General features: G+C 40.5%; 1 protein-coding gene across 9 annotated transcripts in view; it reads right to left on the reverse strand.

The window, feature by feature from the left end:
• The window catches only part of ADGRF1 (adhesion G protein-coupled receptor F1), a 48,950-nt gene that overhangs the window by 26,408 nt on the left and 2,884 nt on the right, over positions 1–19,658 (reverse strand). For 5 of the 9 annotated variants that reach the window (XM_023545138.2, XM_023545133.2, XM_023545103.2 and 2 more), the window contains exons 2-6: positions 11,266–11,360; positions 10,831–10,978; positions 9,832–9,929; positions 7,631–7,688; positions 2,574–2,723 (exon numbers count right to left, since the gene is read on the reverse strand). In XM_023545138.2, coding sequence (XP_023400906.1) covers positions 2,574–2,723; positions 7,631–7,688; positions 9,832–9,900 — 277 coding nt within the window. In that variant the 5' untranslated portion in view covers positions 9,901–9,929; positions 10,831–10,978; positions 11,266–11,360. The other 4 variants (XM_023545107.2, XM_023545122.2, XM_023545112.2 and 1 more) reach the window with 4 other exon arrangements.

Raw genomic sequence — 19,658 nt, forward strand, 5'->3', positions numbered from 1 at the left:
AGTTGCCATTGTTGAGTTGACTCCAACTCATGACAACCCTATGTGTGTCAGAGTAGAACTGCACTCCATAGGGTTGGTTTTCAATGTCTGATTTTTCAGAAGTATATAGCCAGGACTTTCTTCCGAGTTGAGTCTGTAGACTCAAACTGCCAACTTTTCAGTTAGCAGCCAAGTGCGTTAACCATTTACACAATCTGGGAACTCCATCAGAAACCTAGTAAATCAAAACAAAATGGCTGGTGTTAGTGTTCAAAAGAATGGTGCATACCGAGTGGACAGTCCTTGCAGTGGGAGAGAGAAGCAGAAGAGGACATTTGCAATCAAGGAGTTATTTGAGGGGTTCCAGAGGATATCTGACCAATATATTATCAGATGCTCTTCCCTCCCCCAACCATACATTTACCATCATTCCAAGGTAAACCTTATAAACAAGATGGAGAAGGCAGAAAGACTATTTTTTGACAGGTATGTTGAAAAGTTCCATCAGCCAATCCTGGCAATCCTTCTATATGACCTGAAATTTCCACCAAAAGTCATTCTTTTTTAATAGACAAAAAAAAGTGGGTCTTCAGACATCTTTGTGAAAATACGCATGAAGTTGTGCAGTGAATGGGAAGGATTTTAGAAATGAAAACATAAGGAGTGTTTAAATACCTTTTCTGCCATTTTACCAGCTGGGTGACTTTGGTTAAGTTATTTAATGACTCTGATCCTCAGTTTCTTCACGTTTAAGATTGAAATAATAAAGCCTCCTTCTCAGTTGATTGTAAGTGTTGTGACAGTTAAAAGGTAATGTCTGGGTATGTCATGAACCCTATGGCAACCCCTAAAAAAAAAGGCGTAACAACAACAACCAAAAAAAAAAAAGGAAGTGTAAATAATAAGCTGATAATGGAGATGAAGTGAAACCTTACAGAATATTCAATCCAAAAGAAGTTTGAATAAGAAGGAAAAAAGAAACAAAGAACAGATGCAACAAATAGAAGCTCACCTCCCTGGCACTGCTCTCACAGGAACCCGGGATAAAACACAATCCATCAGCAAATCTTATTGGCTCTGATTTCAAATATGTCTGGAATGGACCATTTCTCACCCCACCACCCACTCCAAGCTACTGTCGTGTCTGGATCATTGCAGTAGCCTCCTGTTTGGTCTTCCTGCTCCCAGTCTTACCTTCTCCCCACACCCTTTGCCTATTCCACACATAGCAGCCAGAGTGACCTTTTAAAAACACAAGTCATATCATGTTACTTCTCTGCTTAAAACTCTTCATTAACTTCCAATCTCATACAAGATGAAAGACCTAGTCCTTATAATGGTATACACAACCCCCTATGATCTGACTTCCCCTCTTCCCTTCTGGTCACGTTTTGTACCACTCTCTCCCTCCATCATTCTCCAACCACACTGGCCTCCTTGCTGTTCCTTAAATGTGGCCAGTATGCTTCTGCCTCAGGGCCTTTGCATTTACTGTTCCCTTTGTTTAAGTGTTTTCCCCCCAGACACTAACACTTCTTTCAGGTCTTTGCTATAAAGTCACCTCAGCAGACAGGCTTTCCCTGACCACTCTGTTTACAACAACAAATTCTCCTACCACACCGAACTCCCTTTATATTTCTTCATTGCATTTATCACTACACAATGCATAATATTATATATACATGCACTTACATGTAATATGTACCATATTATGTATATATGCTTATTTTCTATTTTCTGCATCTCTCCACTTGATTATATGCTCTATGAGGAAATTCCTTTTGTTCGCTGCTCTACCTCCTGTTCATGGCATAAAATAGGCCCACTAAATACAAGTTGAATAGATAAATGAATTAATGGTATGAGCTTAATGCTAACTAGAAGGGACAGTACAGGCACGCAGAATCTCTCCAAGTCCCTAGCAGAGACCCATTAGTAAGGCTGTGTTTATCAGAAGTCAAAAAAGACAACACAAGTGAGAAGCAACATGGTGGAGCACGACGGTTTTCAAAGTGTGGGGCCCAAATCAACAGCATCAATTTTACCTGGGAACTTTTAAGAAATGCAGATACTTGTCCTTAACTCAGATCTCCCGAATCATAATTCTAGGGATGGAGTCCAATAATATGTATTTAAACGAGTCCTTCAGGTGATTTTGATGCATGATGCATGCTAAAGTTGGAAAACTACTGGCATAGTGGAATGAATATGAACTACAGATCACAAATGAATTTTAATCCCGAACCATTTTTGGCCAACAGGCTGGCTGTGAATTGAATTAATATGCGTCACTTCTGAGTTAGAAAATTCAGCTGCCTAAGTGAGACCTTCCAGTGCTCTGTTTCCCTTTGACTCACCAATGAGCACGTTCAAGGTAATGGTAGATTCATCAGTCTGGGTCCCCGAGTGACTACTGCAAACACAGTCCCTCTATGGGTCTAACACGGACATGTAGCATGATGACGAAATAAAACCTTTATTCTTTTAAGCCACAAAGATTGTGGCGATGCTTGTTTTCATAATGTTACCTAACCAAAACTGACCGATGCACCCACTTTCTCCATTTACACTCCCAGTCACCAGAGTTGACTTACATGTGGTAGCCTTTACTCTGATAATCTCCACTGACCCATGTAACAATAATGATGGAGGCTTCAAGAGCTTTAGAAGATTCTTCAAGTTCTTTTTCTCATTAGAATCTCTATAGGCCATCTGAAGAAGCAGTTCATATTCCTGGACTGGGCCTGGAGAGAGAAAGACAGTAGAACCCTCTTTCTTCACTCAGTTTGTGAGGGAAATATTGCCGAGGAAGTGACTGCGACGCAATCACGGTATTTAGCCTGGAGGTCATAGAGTACACGAGCTGCTCTTATTGAGTTCTACTCATCTAGGCATTGACTAAAATACATACCCAGACCAAGAACATGAGACAGCTCCCACCTATGTCTAATATATATGTCTGTCCTCTCACTTCTGCCAATCCAGCTGCTCCCAAGCTCTCACTCCCACCCCCAGCATCACCTGGATTTTATACTTTGTCAGGGAACAACCAGAGTTCCTATGACAAGACTAAAAGGAGCTCCAAAGAAGATATACAAATGGTCAAAAAGGAACATGAAAAAAATGCTCAACATTGTTAGTCATTCTATTACCACAACCAGTTGCTGTCTCGTCGGCTCTGACTCATGGTGACTCCATATGTGTCAGAGTAGAACTGTGCTCCATGGGGTTTCCAGTGGCTGATCTTTTAGAAATAGATCTCCAGGTCTTTCTTTTGAGGCACCTCTGGGTAGATTCAAACCTCCAATACTTCAGTTAGCAGCTGTAATGGACTGAATTTTGTCCCCCCAAAATATGTGTCCACTGGTTAGGCCATGTGTGGTTGTCCTCCATTTTGTGATTTTCCTATGTGCCATAAATCATAATCTCTGCTGTGGTTAAAGAGGATTAGGGTGGGTTGTAACACCCTTGCTCAGGCTACATCCCTGATCCAATGTAAAGGGAGTTTCTCTAGGGTGTGGTCTGCACTGCCTTTTATCTTACAAGAGCTGAAAGGAAAGGGAAGCAAACAGAGTTGGGGACCTCATACCACCAAAAAGCAGCACCAGGAGCAGAGCGTGTCCTTTGGACCTGGGGTTCCTGCACAGATAAGCTTCTAGTCCACAGGAAGACTGATGAAAAGGACTTTCTTCCAGAGCCGACAGAGAGAAAAACTTCCCCTGAAGCTGACGCCCGAATTTGGACTTCTAGCTACTAGACTGTGAGAAAATAAATTTCTCTTTGTTAAAGCCATCCACGTGTGGCATTTCTGTAATAGCTGCACTAGATGACTAAGATAGCAGCCAAGCATGTTAACTGTTTGCACAACCTAAGGACTCCAATGAGTCATTCCAAAAACTTAACCAAACCTGTTGTTGATGAGTCGATTCCAACTCATAGCAACCCTATAAGACATAGTAGAACTGCCTCCATAGGGTTTCCAAGGAGCAGCTGGTGGATTCAAATTGCCAACTTTTTGGTTAGCAGCTGAGCTCTTAACCACTGTGGCACCAGGACTGCAATTAGTCCTTAGGGAAATACAAATCAAAACCCTAATGGCATACCACGTCATACCTACCAGGATGGCTATAATCAAAAAATAACAAGTGTTTGTGAGAATGTGGTGAAATTCGAACCTTCATCCATTGTTGGTAGGAATGCAAATTGGTGCAGCCGCTATGGAAGACTGAAGAAGAATTGATTCCTTTGATTTATGGTGTTGGTACGGAATATTGAATATACTATGGGCTGCCAGAAGAGCGAACAAATCTGTCTGGGAAGAAGTACAGCCAGAATGCTCATTAGAAGCTAAGATTGTGAGACTTCGTCTCACATACTTTGGACATGTTATCAGGAGGGACCAGTCCCTGAACAAGAGTACTGGCTTGGTCTGGGAGCATCTTAGTGCAGGAACGTCAGGTCCAAAGGATGCACTCTGCTCCTGGAGCTGCTTTCTTGGGGATATGACGTCCCCAACTTTCTGCTTGCTCCCCTTTCCTTTTATCTCTTGAGAGATAAAAGTTGGTACAGGCCACACCCCAGGAAAACTCTTTATATTGGATCAGGGATGTGACCTGGTAAGGGTGTTACAACCCCACCCTAATCCTTTTAACATAAAATTACAATCACAAATTGGAGGACAACCACAGAATACTGGGAATCACAGCCTAACCAAGTTAATACATGCTTTTTGGGGGGGACATAATTCAATCCATGAGAGATATCATGCATGGTAAAGTAGAGGGTCAGCAAAAAAGAGGAAGACCCTCAATCATATGGATTGACACAGTGGCTACAACAATGGGCTCAAACATAGCAATGGTTGTGAGGATGGCACAGGACTGGGCAGTGTTTCATTCTGTTGTGGATAGGGCTGCTATTAGTCAGAATCAACTTAAGTGCACCTAACAACAACAAGAACAATGGAAAGCAGTTTGGTAGTTCCTCAATAAAGTTAAACAGAATTACCATATGATCCAATGACTCTACTTCTAGGTATGTACTCGAAAGAATCTAAATCAGGTGTTCAAACAAAAACTTGAATAAGACTGTTTCCATTGCAGCATTATTCACAATAGCCAAAAGAAAGAACTCAGATGCCCATGAACTAATGAATGGATAAAGAAATTGTGGTATATACATACAATGGAATATTATTCAGGCATAAAAATAAATGAAGTACAGATACATGCACGGAAACCCTGGTGGCATAGAGGTTAAGTGCTATGGCTGCTAACCCAAAAGTTGGCAGTTTGTATCCACCAGGTGCTCCTGGGAAACTCTATGGGGCAGTTCTACTCTGTCCTATAGGGTCGCTATGAGTCGGAATTGGCTTGGCAGCAATGGGTTATGGTTTTTTATTTGTGGATACATGCTACAACATGTATGAACCTCAAAAATATGCTAAGTGAAAAAGCCAAGCATAAAAGGTCACCCACTGTATGATCCCATTTATGTAAGATACCCAGAATAGGCAAATCCATAGAGACAGAAAGCAAATGAGTGGTTTTCAGGGGCTGAGGGAGAGAAAATGGGGAGTGACTGCGTGATGGGTATGGGGTTTCTTTTGGGGTGATGAAAAATTTCTGGAACTAGAGAGCCATGATAGTTGTGCAACATTGCGAATGCATGAAATGCCACTGAACTGTACACTTTCAAATGGTTAAAATGGTAAATTTTATGTTATGTGTACTTTACCACAATTATGAAAAAAAAAAAAGACTGAAGGGAGAAGTGAGAAAACCCTAGTCATTCTTCCTTCTCCCTGCCTCAGTTCAGACTCCTTGAAGCATTTCCAGTATAAAAGCCTCAAATTAACATCTTTTATCCAAAAAGTCCTTCCTTCTCCTGTAAAAAATATTCTATTAATTAGCTGAGTTTGAGTATTCATATGAAATGTAAAATCAAAACAAAACAAATCCTTATTTCAGCCCTGCGTGTTCCTCTACCTCCACCGTTATCATTTCTCAGTGTGTTTTCTTTCCCCAAGGAAAGATTATTAATTGTTTTGGGCTGGGAGAGAAGATGGATCATATGAGTCTTCTCCCACTCAAAATTCATTTAGATACACTCATATGAAATGTGGATAAAATTCCAGGAAGGATCCAAGACCTGAAGTTCATATATGGATACGAGATCAAGAATGTGAAGAAATTTAGAGAAAATGAGGAAATGGGTGAGCATCTTTTTATCCTGGGTCTCATTTCAGTGCTATTGGCAGTGGAACCTCTTAGAAATCTGATGGATTTCTCAGGGCAGTGCTATGCCTGCTTCAGGGACAGATAAGATGAGGAGCATTTATGAGACTGTCACGTTCCTTAAGGGCCCTGGAGGGCTAGACAGAAGGCAGTTTTATAAGAAAGAAGATGGATCAACCCCAGGCTTCTCAGAAGAAAAGGCAGAGCGGGTAACAGGGCACAGACTGAGATTGAGATATGTCCGAGAAAGAGAAGACCTCTATCCCCACAGCACCCACCATCGCACACTGCGGGGCCTCAGTCCATCCCTTACTCTCTCCACCTCCTTAGAGGTGGAATCCCTGCCCGAGGCCTTGGGGGTTGCCCCAAGAGGTGGGGAGCTGAGAAGATTCCCACTCTTACTGCCAGGCAGGTCAGAGGCTGTGAGAAGAGGAAAAGGGTGAGCCTGGTCACATAGTCAGCAGTCGGTGCCACTGGTTCTGCAGCCAGGCTGGCTAGGTCTGAATCCTGGCTCTTGCCCCTAACTCTGTCTTAGTTTCACTCTCCATAAAATAAAAATGATTACTGTACCTAACTTGGAGAGTCAGTGTGAGGATTTAATTCATCTGACGCACTTAAGGAAACCCTGGTGGAGTAGCAGTTAAGTGCTATGGCTGCTAACCATAAGGTCAGCAGTTTGAATCCACCAGGGGCTCTTTGGAAACTCTATGGGGTAGTTCTACTCTGTCCCATATGGTCGCTATGAGTTGGAACTAACTCAATGGCAATGGGTTTTTTTTTTTTTTTAATGCACTTAAAATAGTGCCTGGCACATAATAACAGCTCAATAAATACCTGTTGTATTTTTAACTTATTTTTATTGCCAGTAAAGATGTATTTTGTATCATTCCAAGTTGAAATTTTAATTTCATTTTTCACAGAATTGCAGTCACACATGGTTGGAGGGTCTATGGTACTTTTATCACATTGCTGTTCCACAAATTCACTGAGCAGTATAAAGGCTTTGATGGACTGACTGGGACCTAGTGACCAATCCTGTGCATCACTGTGTCCATGAAGAAATGCATTTGGTGTTGGGAATATCAGACAGGCCCCAAAATCAAATTTCATCACACAGTTTATTCCTAGACTGAGGACTGCGCCTGTTAATTACCTTTTTAGGATTAAGGTAAAGCAGGAGAGGAAGTATACAGATCAACTATTTACCAGGCATGCAAGATACTACACTGATATTAGGTTATTTAATTCTCACTAATGCTTTGCTAGTAGTAATTGCTGTTATTCTCCTTTTACAGATATTGAGACAATTAAAAACACACCAAAATTATACAAGCAGTCAGAAGCACTGCTTGTATTTGAACCCAGGTCTCTTGACACCAGAATCTTCTGTACCGTGCCATATAATGGAGTCTCACCTGGATACTTTTTCTTATTCACATTGAGTTCTCTTTTTGTTTTGTTGCCATCATTTCTCTGTTAAAAAGAAAAGAAAATAGTTGTGGTGAGGCTTTGGAGTGTGTACTTCACAAGGCCTTGTTGAGTTTCCCAATGAACTGAAAATGTGAATCTGCAATCCAAGCCAGGGGTGGTAGAGAAGTGCCAGGAAAGGCTTCACTGAGACAGCTTTCGGCAAAGTCCTGAATGAGGTGCAGAAGATAATATGGCTGAAGGAAGAGCTTTCTGAGCAGAAGGAATAGCACTTGCAAAGGCCCAGGGGTACGAATATGCTTTCCATGTGGAGGCAGAGTGAGGTGGCCAGTGTAGTTGGAGAGGCACAGGAGGTGAGGTCAGAAAGGTGTCTCCAGGGAAGCAGGTTGTATAGGTCTTTACAGCTCATGGTAAGAACTTTAGCTTTTTCTTGAGTGAGACAGGAACCCATTGGGGAGTTTTAAATAGAGAAAAGGCATGCTCTAATTTACTTTCGCGAAGGTTCAATCCCGCAGCCATGCTGAGAATTGGCAAGCACAGAAGCAATGAGAGCATCAGGGGTTATTGACATAATACAAGTGAGTAGCAGTAGTCCTGGAGGTGGTGAGACTAAATTGGAATCTGAGCATATTCTGAAGATAAAGCCAAAAGCATTGCTGATGTTTCGATACAGAATGTGAGAAAAAGAGAAGAATCAAGCTTGGCACCAAGATTTTTTCCCTAAGCAGCTGGAGGGGTGATGACGTGGCTTGTTGTGACAGGGAAGAAAGAATAGGTTTGGTGGAAAAAAAAAAATCAAGAGTCTAATTTTGGATATATTGAGGTAAGGGATCTTTTGTGCATCCAAGTAGAGATACCAAGTAGATACTGGATATATGAGTGTGGGGTTCAGGGGAGAATTCTGAGATGGAGATACAGTCAAACCTGCAAAAGCCAGAACCTGTGTAAGCTGGAAAAATGTCAGAGAAGGGAAATTCAAATATTTTCCACTAATAGAGAGTGACAGAAAAGTGTCAAGACCTGCCAAAAGTGGAAAACTTACGAGGCAGTCTCCTCGAGTTTCAGCTCTCACAGGTTTCACTGTATAAATTTGGGAGTTATCAGCCTACACCAAAAACTAAACCTGTTACTGTCAAGTTGACTTCAACTCATAGCGACCCCAAAGGACAAAGTAGAACTGCCCCATAGAGTTTCCAAGGCTGTAATCTTTACGGAAGCAGACTGCCACATCTTTGTCCCATGGAGTGTCTGGTGGGTTCGAACCACCGATCCTTCAGTTAGCAGCCCAGCACTTAACTACTGCACCACCAGGGCTCCTTACATCAGCCTATTAAAACCATAAGCCTAGATGAAAGCATTAAGAGAGTGAATATAGGTAGGGAAGAGAGGATCCGAGGACTGCTAATGTCAATCCATGTGCGTTTTCTGTTTTAAAAAGACCATGTTACAGAATGTGTTGAGCTAGAAAAGATCTCCAGGATGGTTTAGTCCTAGGTCGTCATTTTGTAGTTAGGTTATTTATGTTCCAAAGAGATGTAATAACTTGTCCAAGGCCACACGACAAAAGTTGAAACAAGAATATTGGCAATGTTGAGACAAGAACCCAGGATGTTTGATTCCAAGTCCATTAAATTTTGTAGCTTCAGTTTTGGACAGAGCTGGAGAGAAATGTAGAACAAAATTCAAATTTACAAAAAAAAGACCAGGCTTGCTAATCTGACACAGACTGGAGAAACCCCAAGAGTATGGTCCCCTGGACACTCTTCTAACTCAGAATTGAGGTCACTTCTGAGGTTCACCCTTCAGCCAAAGTCTATAGGACCAAGAATAACACACATGAAGAGCACGCTCCATAGTTCAATTCATGCATAGGAGACCACTGGACACACCAACCCAAAAGCAAAGATAAGAAGGCAAGAAGGGATACAAAACCTGGATATATGGAAACAGGGAAGCCAGGGTGGAGAAGGGGAGAGTGTAGACACAACATGGGGTTGATAACCAATGTCACAGAACGATTTGTGTACTAACTGTTCAATGAGAAACTAATTTGCTCTGTAAACTTTCACCTAAAGTACAATTTAAAAAAAAAATTGTTGCTTCAGCCACCTGGAGAATGATGGTTTCTAAAAGTGCCAGGAGAAAGGAGAGGCGGTAGAGAGGAAATTCAGACTGTGCTCCAACTCACCCCCGGGATGCCATCTCTCCCCTCCATGATTGTGAAGAACGAGATGAGCCAAAACACTCCAACTCTCATCTTCTGGAGTCTCTCTCCTGTTCCCTGAACTGAACGTAAAGGCGAGCAGTGTAACATACAAGGCTGACGCACAAAAACAAGTCATTCAAGCCAAAATCTAAAAAATGCACACAGCGCTAGTGCCTAACTGAGCTGATCAGAAGCCCTGAGTATTTAATCATTTTCCACTTCATGTAGCCTGATATACGGTTTTTTCTGCTTCCATTGCAGAAGGTAGTGTCTTTACGAATTTACTAGAAAACTGTTCTTAGGCAATTGAGTTTGACTAAACGCAGACTGTTTTAAAATCATTGCTTAACTTTGCAATTAGGTGCATTTAACGTCATGCCTTTTATATTTGACCGAGATTTCCCTTTCATCTCAGTAAAGACAGACATTAAAATAATCAAGGACCCTTAGGATTATTAATACTAGCATAGATCGAATGTTTAAGAATAGAAATAGTCGTAAATCGATCCACCAAATTTCTCTTTTATAATTGGTGTAAATACTAGCAAATTGTTCTCAACTTTATGGGTATTTCAGAATAACTGGGGTAAAACTCAGCACATACTCATGGTCAAATATTAATCATTTATACCCAGGTTATTTGATGTCAAAGGAAAATCAGAATGAGAGAGAACTGCTCTATTCAATACCGTAGCCACTAGGCACACGTAGCTATTTAAATTTTAATTTTATTTAAAATTTTATGAAATTTAAAATTCAGTTTCTCAGTCACCCTAGCCACATGACAAGTGCTCAACAGCCATATGGAGTTAATGGCTACCATACTGGACAGTTCAGATACAGAACATTTCCATCATTGCTGAAAGTAATATTAGATAGCACTGACAGAACATGAAGCGGTTCTTCCCTGTGGCCTCACAAACTCTTTTACATCTCCTCAGAAAAGACGAAAAACAATGGATCTCAAACTCAATAACACACCATTAGTATAAGTGGCTTTGATTAGCAGAACGGAGACAGAGTCAGGCTCTTCCTTCCAGCCTTGACCTTGCTTCCTCGGTGTACTTTAAAAACGTCATGAGCACACTTCCATCTCGGCCAGCACTGCCCCCCACTTCAGCTCTCTGCTCTGAAAGAGAAGAAAAGAGATATTGGAGGCCCGGGGATGACAGCCATGTGGCCCACATTTTGGCAAAGACCTTATCCAGGGCTTTTGGGGGAAACACGGAGAAATCAGCAACCTGACACATACGACTTCTGTATTTTCTCTCCTTAGATGAGTGAATGGTCTTCTCCTGTCCCCAGTCTTCCACTTGTCAAGGACTCCTCCTAAATCTACTGTTTACTCTTCTTTAGGCAGCAGCCAGCCCCTCCAGATCGTTGTTTAGATCTTGCTTCCTTCCAATCAAAACTTACCTACCCTGAGTCCCAGCAACTCTGGCCTATGCTTTCTGCTTTCCAGAAGTGATGGATATTTGTCTCTAGAGAAGAGTCTTTCAGACTTCTTTAACCTGTATGTGAAATACACACACACACACCCTTGAGTATTTTCTATTGTTTTATTTTATTTCATTTCATTTTTATTTCTAAACTGTCACGTTCCACTAAATTGATTGCACAACACTCTCACGGAGCACAGACCACGTTGTGGAAGGAGCTTGTGATCTTTCCAGCCCCTTTCCCACTTTTTCTCCATTTCCAGGGAAGATCTTTTAGTCTGCATTCCTGGGTACTATTGGGCCATGGTTTGTAGTGGTGCAGAGGGTAACAGTCTAGGTGTATATGGGTATAATCAGTCCTCTGTCTTTTTGCCACGGCCTGGTTCCAAATGGGAAGAGGCCTGGCTCCCATGTGGCTCTTCAATTTTTCTCTCATATTCTCTCTCTGAAAAATCTTTTTTTCTTCCACTTGAAGGCCCGGGTGGCAGCCCCAGACCTGTAGAGAAACTTTCTCTCATGCTCTTGGTCTCTTTATTCCTTCTTCCTCCCTCCCTGGAGGTGTATTATGGGGTCTATCCTTGGACTTAGTGAGAATGGTAAGCTGGAACTGTCAGTCGGGGCTTCAGACCAATCATGAATAGCTGGACTACAAAGGAAGGAGGGAGAGAAGAATGAGAAGAAAGAGAAGGAGGCTGGGAAGGAAGAGGGAGGAGCAGGAGAAAAGCTCATTAGAAAATATAGGTGCTCTTCATCTCAGTCTAAACCTTTAGAATCTTGGACATCTCCACCGAATGATGAAAAAATACGATTCCCAAACTCAATAACTCACCACTAGAATAAGTGTCCTTGATTGGCAGACCAGGCCAGGCTCAGGCAAGTGTGTTATTTAAAGCTACCTGAGTGATGCTGATGTCCAACCAGGCCTCACAGTTGTCACTAGGGTGGGGAAAAGGAGGTCTGTACCTAGCCTTGTAGTGCTGGTGATGCAGTAATTAAGAGCTCAGGCTGCTAACCTAAAGGTCGGCAGTTCAAATCCACCAGGTACTCCTTGGAAACCCTGTGGGGCAGTTCTGTTATGTCCTATAGGGTCTCTCTGAGTTGGAATTTACTCAACAGCAATGGGTGGTGTGTGTGGTTGTACCTAGCCTAGTCCTGCAATTAGAGCTCTACTTTGGGGTTTGGGGCCAAAAGTCAAACTGATCCTTTTTTTTTTTTCTTTACTTCTTTGGTATATACACATCCCTCTGGCATAGAGTTGGAAGATTTAGCAAATAAAAATACAGGACATTCTGTTAATGCGAATTTCAGATAAGCATCAAGCAATTTTTAAAATATATGTCCCATGAAATATTTTGGACATTATTCATTTTCCCAAATTATTTATTGTTTGCCTGAAGTTCGAATTTAATTGGGTGTCCTATACCTGGTGCCGTCGAGTCAACTATATTTGACTGAAAATTGGCAGTTCGAATCCACCTAGAGATGCCACAAAAGAAAGGCCTGGTGATCTACTGCTGTAAGGTTAAATGGAGTGCAATCCTACTCTGCTATGTATAGGGCTGCCACGAGTTGGAATTGACTCGACGGCAACAGGGTCTGTATTTGACAACTAGTCAAAGGTGGGAAAGTGGTGTCCTGAAGTAGATGGCTCAGAACAGGCTCTGTAGCTAGGCTGCCTAGGGTTCAGGTCCCAGCTCTGACTTTATGAGTGGGATGCCCTTTGGGATTTTTGCAGGTTCTCAGTTTAGTCATCTATAAAATGGAGGTAACAATTCACAAATTCTTATGAGTGATTACATATAAAATGTCCTAGAACTGTGCCTGGCAGGTGCCAAGCCTCAATTATTGATGGCTATTTTTATTAATGTTAGCATTACTAGTATTTCTTTCTCACCACTAGTTTTTATAGTTACCGGCTGGATTGTGTCAGAAATTGACTCCAGGTCCACGTCAAATTAATCAATGAAATAAAAGGTATCCCTAGGTTGATAGATACCAGTGTGTAATTGGAGGGATCCTAGCCTCAAGATAACAAAAGTACATTGCCACAATGACTGAATTTTCAGACTCGAAGGAGAGTCCTTAGCAGTGAGGATGCCAGGAACTACTTTTTGTACATGTACAAAACCAAAAAAAAACACAAACTGGTTGTGGAGTCAGCCCTGACTCATGGCGACCCCATGAGTGTCAGAGCAAAACTGTGTTCCATAGGGACTTCAATGGCTGATTTTTCAGAAACAGATCACCAGGTCTTCTTCCAAAGCACCTCTGAGTGGGCTTGGAAGGCCAACCTTTCAGTTAGCATCTGAGGCCCTGAACAATTTGCATCACCTAAGGACTCCTGTACATGTAGAGAGTAATAGTAACTTTGCCACTTAACTTTGACTTTACTAGATGCAAGTCCCATGGTGTTTTCAACACTTCCTTTCCAAGCCAGAAGGGTCCTGATTATTAAAAAATTCTCAGAATTCTTATGTGTTTGCCACAGATGAGGAACTTGTCATCAGAGCATGGCTGGCATGTTTACATCACTCTTCGCTCTGTGGCGGCTGGGGGCCAGCCATTCCTGACCTACTGCTGTATTGGCGCTTACTTCTGTAAGAAAGCTTGGCCGTGGTGGGGGCCTCCCTCACTTCCTTGAATTCATTCAAATGAATTCATTTCTGATAATCCTTGTCCTTGAGTTTACAGTGAACAATCATAAGCATTTGCTACTATGCCTCTGGAGACAGCTGCCCATTGTCTCTCTATTCTCCCAGTTTTGTATTTATGGCCTCCAAATATCATTTATTTATGTCAACAGCTGTCTCCTTATCAACAGTGGTGCTGAGTTGGAACTGGTCACACCTACACTTTCTAGCATTTTTAAGGAAAATCTAATCTTAGGCACAGTTGAACTCTTGGGCTGCTTTGTCGGCATCAATATTTACGGGAACATGTTTCTTCTACTATAAATAGAAGAAATCCCAGTAGAGTTGTCTCCCTCTTCTCCATCTTGGACTTACATGCGTGTGCGTGCACATGCACACTTACAGCAAAAAAACTTTGTCATCGAGTCCATTGTGACTCATGGCAACCACATGTGTCACAGATAGAACTGCTCCATAGGGTTTTCTTGGCTGTGGTCTTTACAGAACAGTTCACCAGACCTTTATTTAGTAGTCGATTGCAAAATGCTTGTACTACCCAGGGATCTCACACACACACCACGTATCCATTAATGGAAAGAGCACGTCTTCACCAAGAAACAAAACGAAATCATAACTCAAGGAGTCATGACAAAGGGCCTGAAAAACCTTGATTTTATTTTCTCTTATTTTTTTACAAATTTTTGGTAACATTTTCATTGGAATCTGTGTATATGAATTTTTGGGCCATGTTCTTGAGAAATGTTTCCTTGCATTCCTTTTAGTAGATGGGTGGAGTAGAGAAAATGGGTAGAAAGATCAGTGGAAAGACAGAAAAGATAACCAAATCTATATCTGGAAAAATGTTTAAAGGTTTTATAAATTTTATGAGCTAGGTAAGCTTATTCTTTAAAGAGCCCTGTGTTTAAATCCAAACAGAGGTGCCTCGGCAGAAAGGGCTGGCAATCTGCTTCTGTAAAGATTATATTCAAGAAAACCCTGAGGAGCACAGTTCTCTTCTGTAACATGTGGAATTACCATGAGTAGGAATCAACTCCACGACAATGGATTAAAGTCTCAGTGTACATAAATACATGCGTGTACCACTGGATTTTACATATATATTTTATATTTTATCACAGATAAACATGTTTTTATGTTGTATAAATATAGTGGGAGGAGACTTAGGTGAATTAAACTACTGCCAGGTTTGTCCCTCATCTGTGAAGACTTGTGAAGGCAAAAAACTGTGAACTTGGCTTCCTCTTTTATAAAGGGAAAAAATAATCTCACATTCATATCCTATGATTACATACCCATTTCTCACTTTCTATTTATATAGATTATTTAATCAATTGTTCTTTTCATTATCATTTTCTGTCATCAAAACTAAGACTGATGAGATTGAAAAATTTGGGAAGGCTTATTTTGGTCTTCTCCTCAGATTGATTATTATAATTCTTGAACATTTTTTTTAAATGGGCTGAGAACCTACTCAGAATTAAGTTCTTGGGTTGAGAGTAGTAGAATAATCGTTAAGAATTCCAGAATTATAAGACTGGAGGAGACAAGAAAACTAACTCAGCTACCTCTCTCCCAGTGATACTTTACCAGTCTACTAAATTTTAATTTTTTCAACCATTGTATATTAACCGCCTACAATTCCCCATGTATTGTGTCAAGCACTGGCTGCTAACAACTTAGTCATGCAGGACTTTCTTGCGCCGTAGCTCCAAACATTAAGAGAATCTCTAAAGAGAGTGATGCAGACCCACTTTTGAAAACAACTGTTGGAGTACTGACAGTCTCTTTGTTCCAGAGTCCTTGGTTGTGCAGTGGTTAAGCCCTTGCCTGCTAAACGAAAGGCAGTGGAACCCATTAGCCTACTTGAGGGAGAAGAACGTGGCAGTCTGCTTCTGTAAAGATTACAGCCTGTGGGGTAGTTCTGCACTGTCCTATACGGCCCTATAGGGTGCTATGAGTCAGAATTGACTTAAAGGCAATTTTTTTTTTTTTTTTTGTCTCCTGTGGGGAGTGAAGTATCAGGCTATGAACTTAAAACGAAAAATCACCTTGAACGTAGCTCTTCTGAGATACTAAAACCAACCAAACCCATTGCCACTGAGTCGATTCTGACTCACAGTGACCCCCTATGTTACAGAGTAGAACTGTGCTCCATAGGGTTTTCTTGGCTGTAATCTTAATGGAAATAGAGGACCAGGCTTTTCTTCCTCAGTACTGCTGGGTTGTTTTGAACCAAGAACCTTTAGATTAGCACCTGAGTGCAAACCAGGGACTTTTAAGACACTAATGCACAGGCTAAACAGAAAAGCAAAATTCCTGATGGGGGAGCAGATGGCTGAGCTGGGCTGAGGCACAAGGGATGGGAGAGATGCTCTAGCACTGAGGTGCTCGCAAGTAGCAGAGACACACAGACTTGTAGAAAACTTATCCCAATTTCTGGATCAAAGCAGATCAGACTACGAAGTAGGGTCACAAACTGAATGCTGAAGGGAGATTGATTCAACAAAACATAAGCCCCCTGCCAAAAAAAAAAAAAAAATAGACTTGACAGCAAAGTTTGGTCGTGTTTTGTTTTTGTCTTCTGCAGGAAGTGAACTCTCCTGGGATGCCAGAATTATCGGACTATGAATTAAGAACTAAAAATCTTCTTGAACGAAGGTCCTTCTAAGATACCGATAGTTGATCTTATTTCCTCATATTACATAACTATCACCTCTCTAGAGTATTGTTCAGGTCCCTTTTTTTTTTTCCAAGCAAACAATCCAAGAGGAAGCTCAAATTGTCTGTTCTTTACCCGTTTTGATGAAGCACAGTTAATGGGGACAGATGGGAAATAAGCCTGGCCTGTGGATTCCAAAAAGGCTGGACCCCTGTTACTAAGCTGAAGGCTTGGTTTGAAAAAAGAACTTGGCACCTTCTCTGGAATTCCATCAGTTGTTGTTTAAGGGCTTGAGGTGACTCACGCTCTACCCAAACGAGAGGGACAGGAGAAAATTTTCAATTTGGAGTAGAGCCAACCTGGGTCTTGAGGTTGAGCGTTTTTACAACGGAATTGAGCTGGACTTAGATTGTTTGCTTGAAAAAAAAGTACCTGAACAGCACTCTAGAGAGGTGATAGATAATATGAAGAAATAAGATTTACAAAATACTTTCATATGTATTAATTTGGCTATTTTGGTAATCTCATAAATTAAGTGGGAATTATTTCCATTTCACAGTGAGGGGAAAAAAAGAGCAGACCCAAATTCTAAACAAAAATAATGTATCAACAATTTCCCTCAAATTCTCTCCCAAGTAATCTAATATATCCCGTAGACTATGGGCGGTCAGTTTTGTTACATGGGGCATGATTTTAATAAAGTAGTGGTTGTTAATTTGGTCTCCCTCTGATTTCCATTACAAATAAGCTCTCTTTGTTCAGGAAAATATCCACCTTGTAAATGTGTCTGAAGATACTCAGGTGCCTGTGGATAAAAAAGGTAAATAGGCCTGTGGAAAGAACCTTTAGAACCATGGGCTCTGCCCATGGGTTCTGTGGGGTCTTCATGTGTGAACAGTCAGATTAAAGACGTTACAAACTCTTCTTGGGAGATCTAACTTTAAACAAGGGTAAAAGAAATATCTAACTTCTCAAACAATGTTTGTACTGATAAATTTTCATTGTTTCAAATCTACCAAAAACTACTAACTCTTTAATGTTCTGTACACATATTAACAGTATTTTCATCATAATTTCCTAAAGGGCAAAACCAAGATTTTCGATAATATTCCCCCAAATGATTCTTCCAGAAATAGGATCAGTTGCTTGGTTTTCCACCGATTCTGAAAATGCCAGACTAATCCATCCTCAGAAGCTGTAAATGGCTCCTGCTCCGTGCAGAATGAAGAGCAAGCTCTTGGTTGTTATGGCATTTTTTTTTTTTTTTTTTTTTACGATGTACTTCTTTTTTTTTTGTTATGGCATTTTGGATCCCTACAATCTACTCTCAGATTCTTCTTCTAATAAGCTTCTTCTCATCCATCCTTAACTCCAGACAAACCAGGATTTTCCCAGATTAGAAAGAAAGTGCTGCTTCAAAAGTTTTATACATTTTGAGGTTTAATGTTGTTTTCATGTGTTGATAATCATTGCCAAATTGTCCTCCAAATTTGTCCAACTTACGCTCCTTGACCGGGTGTGAGAATGCCTACGTTATCATATTCCCCTGACATCTTCTTAATGTTTGCCAAACTGATGGACAAAATACCTATCTTATTGTTTCCATTTTCATGTCTCTGATTATTAGTAAGATTAAGCATTTTTTTTCAGATGTTCGTTGGCCATTTGTATTTTTTTTTTTCTGGCTTCATTGTCTGGTTTTTCTATTGGAGTGTTTATCTTTTTCTTAAGAACAGCTTAAGAAACTCTTTATATGACATGGATATTAGCTCTTTATTTATCACATGTGTTAAAATAACTTGTTCATGGTTTGTCTTTTGTCGTTTAACCATTTGGAGTTGTTTTGTTCTGCATGTAACCTTAAGATGTTTATGAAATCACATCTGTTGATATTTCCCATTATGGATTTTGACCGTAGAGTCGTGCTAAGAATGTTTTCTTTTTCCCGGTGAAAAGGTTGTAAAAATACTCTGTTATATTTTCTTGTAGCACTTCTTAGGGTTTTTTGTTTTGTTTTTTCTTTTCCGAAATTATTTTAGGTTTTGGTGTGAAATAGGGGTTTACTTTTATTTCCTCCAAATGGACAGCCAGGGGTCCCAAACCATTTCTTGACTGAAGCATTCTTTACCAAGGCCAACTTGATAATTTTTTTCAATTTAAAGGCCACCTTTCCATATAATTAAATTCTGACTTAAATATTTTAAAATTCTACTGCTATCTATGCCTTTTCTTTTACTAGTTACTTCCTTAATTAGTATCTTAGTCAACAACATAGCAGAGTGTTACATACCTAAGAAATATATCATTGAGTGTCTTAGCAGAAATAATTAGACTGATTCTCTACGAGATTAAGCATAGGAAGTCTCCAACCAGAGTTAGAATAAAGTATAAACACAAGGGTGAAAGGCTTTCATAGAAAATATAATCTGCTTAATACAAACTCTTTACCCAAAACTTTGCAGGTGTGACTCTGTTCCATTTTGACAAGCTATACTAACGCAACAAGTTTATAGTAAATACCTGCTTACCTCTAAGCAATATTCGAACTGTTATGATCATTTTTTTTAATCTTATGAGAAAGAAGCAAATGATAAGGAAATTATCTTAAAGATTTTATTTAAAATCTTTGCTTAAATACTTTATTTTTAAAAACACACACAGAAAGAGTTTCCAAGGTTTGTGGGCCTTTAGAAATGAAAAAGGAGTCCCTGTGTGGTATAAAGGGTTAAGCAGCTAAATGCTGACTACTAACTGAAAGGTTGGCAGTTTGAACCTACCTAGAGGTGCCTGGGAAGAAAGGCTTGGTGATCTTCTAAAAGGTCACAGCCTTGAAACTCTATTAAGCACAGTTCTCTGCAAACACGGGGTCACCATGAGTCAGAATCAATTCAGTGGCAATGGGTTTGGTCTTTTTAGTTTAGAGCTGTGAAACTGATAATGGGACTATGGACCTAGGGACACCATGAAGACCTGATAACCCTCATCAATGAAACTTACCAATATTTTACACAGTTTTAGAGATGTCTGCCTCATTGCAATTCACCTCTTTGCATTTCATGT

The sequence above is a fragment of the Loxodonta africana genome, chromosome 1 (assembly GCF_030014295.1).
Source record: "Loxodonta africana isolate mLoxAfr1 chromosome 1, mLoxAfr1.hap2, whole genome shotgun sequence".
In the NCBI taxonomy this organism is placed as follows: domain Eukaryota; kingdom Metazoa; phylum Chordata; class Mammalia; order Proboscidea; family Elephantidae; genus Loxodonta; species Loxodonta africana.